This window comes from Myotis davidii, unplaced genomic scaffold, assembly GCF_000327345.1.
Source record: "Myotis davidii unplaced genomic scaffold, ASM32734v1 scaffold233, whole genome shotgun sequence".
Classification (NCBI taxonomy): domain Eukaryota; kingdom Metazoa; phylum Chordata; class Mammalia; order Chiroptera; family Vespertilionidae; genus Myotis; species Myotis davidii.
Window position 1 is genome coordinate 1,176,330 of NW_006285917.1, and position 7,337 is coordinate 1,183,666.

The 7,337-nt window shown below is 48.7% G+C and overlaps 1 protein-coding gene across 6 annotated transcripts in view; it reads right to left on the bottom strand.

Moving 5' to 3' along the window:
• The window catches only part of PRR13 (proline rich 13), a 23,170-nt gene that overhangs the window by 5,034 nt on the left and 10,799 nt on the right, over positions 1-7,337 (bottom strand). For all 6 annotated transcript variants that reach the window (XM_015559593.1, XM_015559590.1, XM_015559592.1 and 3 more), the window contains exon 4: positions 1,602-1,712. In XM_015559593.1, coding sequence (XP_015415079.1) covers positions 1,602-1,712 — 111 coding nt within the window. The remainder of the gene's footprint in view (positions 1-1,601; positions 1,713-7,337) is intronic.

Genomic DNA, 7,337 nt, shown 5'->3' on the forward strand with positions numbered 1-7,337 from the left:
AAAAAAAACCCTATAGCAGAAACCGGTTTGGCTCAGTGGATGGGGCGTCGGCCTGCGGACTGAAGGGTCCCAGGTTCGATTCCGGTTAAGGGCATGTACCTGGGTTGTGGGCGCATTACTGGTGGGAGATGTGCGGGGGGCAGCTGATCGATGTTTCTCTCTCATCGATGTTTCTGGCTCTCTCTCTCTCTCCCTTCCTCTCTGTAAAAAATCAATAAAATATATTTTTAAAAAAAGCCCTATAGTAAATAGATGAGTACTCATAAAAGGGTGGATTGGGACATTAGCCTTAGAATCTTCAAACTAAGTCCCTCAATGATAAGAAAGCAAGCAAAGAACATCAACCAGTAACCAAGTTACATTACAGATAGACAAGAACTTCTACTAAGAGTTTCTAGTGGCTGATGTCTTGAGAGGGAGAGCAAAAAGGATGCCCAAGATGAAGAATTCTTGGCAGCTGCTGGGAAGTTCCTGCAATCCCTGCCATGTGTTCAGCCTGCCACAAGTAGCTGGGGCCCCTAGCAAAGTGAAATATGCCCCATCTTTAAACAAATATAACCAAACAACAAAGACACATAAAGCAACAATTAACAGATGCTTATATGATATTTACAGGCATGCATAACACACAGACAAGACTTAATAAGTCAGAATTCTTTTCATAGATCTTTCAGAAGATATTTTAAAGTACCTGGGATTCATAGACTGAATGGGTCCCAGAGGGCTCCCAGGTGAGGTCACCAGTGAACACCCATAAACAGCCTGTTGTTCACAGATCTCATCATATTCTGTTTTCTATAATAAATACTGACTGGCATCCAGAGTTGTTTTAGCCAAATCTGCCAGTCCCAAGGTGTCTATGGTAATTTTCTGACAAGGCATTAAGGAGTCCTTTTGTAAATGGACTGCTAGCCTCATTTTCTCTAATACTTCTCCTTATTTCTTTAAAGGTATTAAAGAAGAGTGGTTCATGTATCTGATTACCTTGCTGATCTTGCATAACTGGGCAGGCCAAAGCTCTTCTTCTAACATAGCTTGCCTGACACATGATCCCTTAACTGAGGATCTAGTTAATGAGCCTTCCCACACCAGAGGCAGAGGATTGGGGGCCTTAGGTATTACAAGCTTGACAGGCTCTACTTCAGGAGGAGGGGGCAGTGATAAATCCTCCTGGCGTTCTGTAGGCTTTTGATCCTCAATATGAAGTGGGCACAGTGCAGCTCAAACAAGAGCCCACATAGTCAAAGATGACAAGGGCACTCGTTTTCCCTGGGCCTGATTTCTCTTTAAATTCCTACCTACTTGTTTCCAGAGATCAAGGTCTAATGTTCCAGCATTAGGGAAACAAGGACTATAAATTATAACAATTTGCAACAGGCTTTTTAATTGTTCTTCTATAAATGAGGCACTATTTGCTTTTAATTACTTTTTAAATTTTTTGTATGTGATGAAATTTTCACTTCTACTTTTTTTAAAAAAATAACTTTTTAAGTAACAAAGAGATCTGTTATTCGGTGGACAGTTGTTGTCCTATTGTGAAACCTTAGCTGAAAAACATTTCCCTCAAACTTAGATATCCCAAGTGGGCTCCAATTACTTACTGCGCAGTTACTTTCGTTTCCTTCCTCTTTGTTTTCAAGGGTTCCACACATCTCGTTGCATTCCTTCATGTTCACACCGGGTACCACATTGCCAGGGCTGGTCAGCAGACCCTGAACGACGGATGAATGATTACTCCGACACAACAGTTGCTGTGAAAAAGAGGGCTAAGGGACAGCCTGGCTAAAGGAACCAAGCAGCTTCGATTGCCTGCCTCGTTAGGATTTTATTGCAGGTTGATATAGAGTTTATCTTTAGATACAATCAGTAGGGTGAGTAATCTTGGGAAAACACATGTGTTTGCAGTGTCCTCTAGGCAAGGGCACCCGAAGATTAGGCATAAGGATTCCAGTAAATGCCCGGGGGTCTGCACATGCACAGACTTGTTTGGAAAGGTCAAGGAAAAATTAGGGGTGCGGCCTTCAACACTCCCCTAAGTCTCCCTTAAGTCAGAATTCCGATAAATAGGGTAGGTGGCTTTCCACATACTTCCCTTTTCTCAGAATGTCCTCCTTACAAACTTTCCAAGTCTCATGCTTCCCCACACAAAGGCAAGAGGCAGACCAAATATTGAAAGAAAGGAAACAAATTAGAACAATGTTAAGACACCCAGAATAAGACAAAATAAGGAGCAGGCTTACTGTGAGGCCTGGGCTAAAGGTCAGATTAATCTCAAGACTTTACAATTGGGTCATTTATAACCCAGGGGTTCTGAGAGCCAGTGTGACAAGGAGTGGCTAGCCATCAAATTCTAATGTACAGGACAAAACAGGTAAGATTTAAAATTGATAAAATGATACCATCCTCTAACAGTAACATGCCTACTATTGGGACTGGCCTACAATTGTAACCAGCTTTGAAAGAGAAAGATGGGGTGCACCTAATCATAATAACTAATAATTTCATGAATCACCAAATTCTTCTCAGAAGAGGAACCAAGTTAGTGAAGGGAATGAACTTGCCTTAGGGCCACAAAGCAACCTGATATAGGGAGATGATTCCAAAGGCAGCAAACTAAAGATTCATCCCAAAGCTGAAGTGTCAATTTGTATTTTAGATCTCAAGGATTTCCTATCCTTTCCCATTCTCAAATGTGTGAAATCTTGCTATAGTTCTAGTAAGAGAAGAATGGCATGGACACAGGGTAGTAAGGGCATACGATAAAAACATTTGAGAACTATCATCTTGAGAGTCTTAAACTGATGTACAAAACAGAGGGCACAAACCAAATGCTCTCAGGAGCCAGCCAAGTAATGTAATTGGGAGAAGCTGGCCTAAAAAAAAGGTAACAAGAAGTTGAAAAGGCAATGAGAAGACTGGAAAGTACAAGACCTATCTATAAGGAATGACAACTACTCAGGGCCATATTTGTCTTTAGAAATGTGGGCCCAGCTCCCTGGGTGGAGTGTCCCTGCCAGCTCACTCCCGGCTCGCCCGGCCCCCAAACGCTCCCCGCCTCACACATTTGTGCACCGGTGCAGCAGGCGGTGGGAGCATCCGGGCATTTCCGCCGCCGAGCAGCGACCTGTGCAGCATCGGCAGTTGAGGAGGTCCCATGGCAGGGATGAGGCAGTGGGGAGGCGAACGGGAGTGAGGCGATAAGCCGGAGCCGCTCCACGGCCAGTCCGGAGGGAGGCGGCGGGGGCGGCGCGGGGCTGGTGTAGCCTCTGTGCATTCCCTGGCCAGCCCGGCTCTGGACATGCATTTGCATCAGGTCCTCACCGGTGGTGTCAACCTTGGAGACAACTGCTACTCCGTGGGCAGCATCCGGGTTGTCCCTTTCACGGATTTGGGATATTTGAAAGATGACTTAAGAAATTGTAATCAGGAGAGGAGAACCAAGATGGCGGCATAAGGTACAGACCTGTGTGTGCTGCCTCCCACAACATCGAGACTACCAACTATAAAACCAACAGTTATCATTCAGAACCATGGGAAAGCTGGCCCAGTGGAAGCTCTACAACTGGAAGGAAAGAAGAGCATTGAGACTGAGTAGGTTTTGTGGAGGCTCCAAGAATGGAGGTACGGAGTCGCGCGCCAGGTGGGCTACAACTGGATGCACGGTTTTTTTCAATCAGAAGGGGATGCAGACTCTCATATCCACTGAGCTTGTTTGGGACAGGACCTGAGGTCCCAGACCCCTACGGGGAGAGGCAGGACAGCCTTGCAACAGGCTGGAGAGCGAGAGTGGCTGTCTCGCGGAGCTGCTTGCTGGCACTCGGGGACGTGAGACACTGAGTCTCGGAGAGGCAAGGAGATGGGGAGACGCCATTGCCCTTGGCCCCACCCTGGTGATTTGCCAAGAACAGTGGTGCAGAGTCACGCGCCAGGCTGGCTGCAACTGGATGCGTGGTTTTTTCAATCAGAAGGGGATGCAGACTCTCAAATCCACTGAGCTTGTCTGGGGCGGGTTCCTGAGATCCCAGACCCTACAGGGAGAGGCAGGACAGCCTTGCAATGGGCGGAGAGTGAGAATGGCTGTCTCGCGGAGCTGCTCGCCGGCACTTGGGGACGTGAGACGCGGAGTCGAGGAGAGGCGAGGAGTGGCGGAGATGCCATTGCCCCTTGCTCTGGTGATTCCCGGGGACCCTGCCCTACTCAATTTACATCCCCACCCAAGCTGTGCTAGTGGCACAAAGGAACCACCGGCGCTTTTGCAGCCCAGACCAGCAGAAAGCAGATTTCAACTCCTCACATACATAAGGGATACACTCAAGAAGCAGAATCAGGTTCGGAGGAAGCCGTAGCCGGATCCGCCTGGGCCGGTGACGTGGAACCGCTGTACCAGCAAACGCACAGGCAGGTCCTCCAGATCCAGTCTCACATGGGACGCTGGGAGACGGCAGACAGGCAGTCTGTGCACTTGGTAGAAAACAAAATCCAAGCAGGCATACCACATATTCAGCCACCAGGAACGCCTGGAGATTTTGTCCAGCAAGAAGCCGCCCAACAAAGGACAGAATGCCAAACTTCATGTTGCTGAGACAGCCCATGTGAGGCTCAGGCGGCCGCCGAGGGGCTGGGACGGCCCCTGTGAGGCTGAGACGGCCCCGGTGAGGATAGGACGGCCCAGGTGGGGGTGGGATGGCCCCAGTGGGGTTGAGACGACCCCGGTGAGGTTGAAACAGCCCTGGTGAGGTTGAAAACGGGGCCGGTGAGGCTGAGACGGCCCATTTGAGGCTGGGACGGCCCCACCCCGGTGGGGGTAGGACGGCCCAGGTGGGGGTGGGACGGCCCCAGTGAGGTTGGAACAGCCCTGGTGAGGTTGAAAACGGGGCCGGTGAGGCTGAGACGGCCCATCTGAGGTTGAAACGGCCCCTGTGAGGTTGAATAGGTCCCGGTGAGGTCGAGATGGCCCCGGTGAGGCTGAGACGGCCCTGGTGAGGCTGAGACGGCCCCGGTGGGGTTGCAATGGCCCCAGTGGGGTTGAAACGGCCCCAATGGGGTTGAAACGGCCCCGGTGAGGTTGAGACGGCCCCTGTGAGGCTGAGACGGCCCCTAGAGGCTGGGACGGCCCCTGTGAGGCTGAGACGGCCCCTGTGAGACTGAGACGGCCCCTGGGAAGCTGAGAAAAATACCACATGAACTCACTCATTTATGGATAATTATAGACTGCTGAACAAAAATGGATACAGAGGCAGAGCAGCATTGAGCAGACCATCAAACTACAGTGGGAACCCTGAGTAGTGTTTGTGGGGGTAGGAGATCAACTGAAGGACTTATATGCATACCTATAAGCATAACCAGGAGGAGACATGTGTAATACTCTTGGTAATACTTTAAGAGATAAAAAAAGAAATTAAAAAGGAAAAAAAAAGAAATGTGGGCCCACAAGCTAGTTTCCAGCTTGAAATCTGAGCCTTTGTTGAAAATGGCTGATATTTAATGCAGAGTGGTCCCTCAAAAAAAAAGGAGTCTCATAGTCAGATATAGCCATGGGCATCCAATTCTGAATCTCTGGCAAAGATATATGTACCAAAATGTTCATTGCAGCAGATTAAGTGTATAGTAACACTAGAAACAATAAAACATTCCAGCAATAAAAGAGTGGTTGAATAAATTAAGTGCTGTTAAAACAATTAATGTTATCTACATAAAATATACACACACATACATAGACACAGAAATGGAATCAACTCCAAGATATGTAATTAAATGAGAAAATGTTAGGTTCAAAAAAGGGCGTGTACTATGCTCCCATCCTACATAATAAGGGAAACATGCAAATTAGCCATCCCTCTGCTATGCTCAAGCCATGCCCACCAGCCCATCAGAGTGACTATGCAAATTAACCCAACAAAGATGGCGGTTAACTTGCATACGCAGGTGTCAGGTGCCCCAGGAAGTGATGGTGCCTGCAGCCACGGGCTCCCAAGACTTTTGCCGGTTGGGGAGGCGAGGTGCCCGCGCCTAATCACGCCTGTGGGCTCCCCTGACTTCTGCCAGTTGGGGAGGCGAGGCCGCCTGCGCCTAGCTACGCCTGAGGGCTGCCAGGACCTTCACCAGCCCCGGGAGGTGAGGCCATAGCCACGCCCACAGGCTCCCGGGACTTTCACCGGTCAGGGAGGTGAGGCGCCCACGTCTAGCCACGCCTGTGGGCTCCCGAGACTTTCGCCGGTCGGGGAGGTGAGGTGCCTGCACCTAGCCACGCCTGTGGGCTCCCGAGACTTTTGCCAGTCAGGGAGGCAAGGCTGCCCCTGCCTAGCCACACCCATGGGCTCCCGGGACCTTGCCAGCGGAGAGCGGGAGGTTTGGAGGACTTGGCAGAGCAGGAGACCGCTGGACATAGAACAGAGTGAGAGAGAGGGCGGCTTGGAAGGCGCAGCTCCGTCACCCCAGCTTCCTCATCACAGCTGTGGAAACTGACAGCAGGGAGGAGGAAGTCCACCCCCACAGAATCAGCCAGAATCAGCCATTGGTCAGATAGCCAGGACTCTCATTCACCTGCATCTCAGATCATGACAGTAGAGAGGTGGGACTATGTCTAAAGAACAACTGTTGATACAACGTAGCTCTGCAGCCGAAAGATGCTGCCGTTATCGGCAGAAAGTATCTGCAGAGCAGCGTGCATCTGATCTTGAAAGAAGGCGGCGCCTGTGACAGGATGTATCTGAACACCAGCTACTAGAAAAACGTCGCTCTGATGCTGAAACGTCGCTCTGATTTTCTGTCGTTATCAACAGAAAATGTCTAAAGACCAACGTGCATTTGAAGTTGAAAGGGGGTGGTGGCAATAACAGAATATGTCTAGAGAACAGTCATCAACAAGTACTACCAATACCGGTAGGAACTGCCTTCTCAGCGAAAATGGAGTACATGAGGGTGCAATTCTCAAACATAGTTGTGGTGGAATGACTATTTGATGTGAATTTTACCTATCACTAAATTTCTGTGATGAAAAACCATCCAATGGGAAATTTACTCGATGTTGTAGCAAAGGGAAAGTCTGTCCAAATGATATACATTTTCCAGATTACCCGGCGTATTTAAAAAGATTAATGACAAATGAAGAATCTGACAGGAAAAATTTCATGGAAAATATTCATTCCATAAATAGTTCTTTAGCTTTTGCTTCTAAGGGTGCAAATATCGCATCACCATCAGGATATGGGCCATACTGTTTTAGGATACACGGACAAGTTTATCACTCTACTGGAACTTTACATCCTTCGATGGTGTTTCTTGGAAGTTTGCTCAACTCTATATTTTGGATACAGACTGAAGCTACAAGTACACGA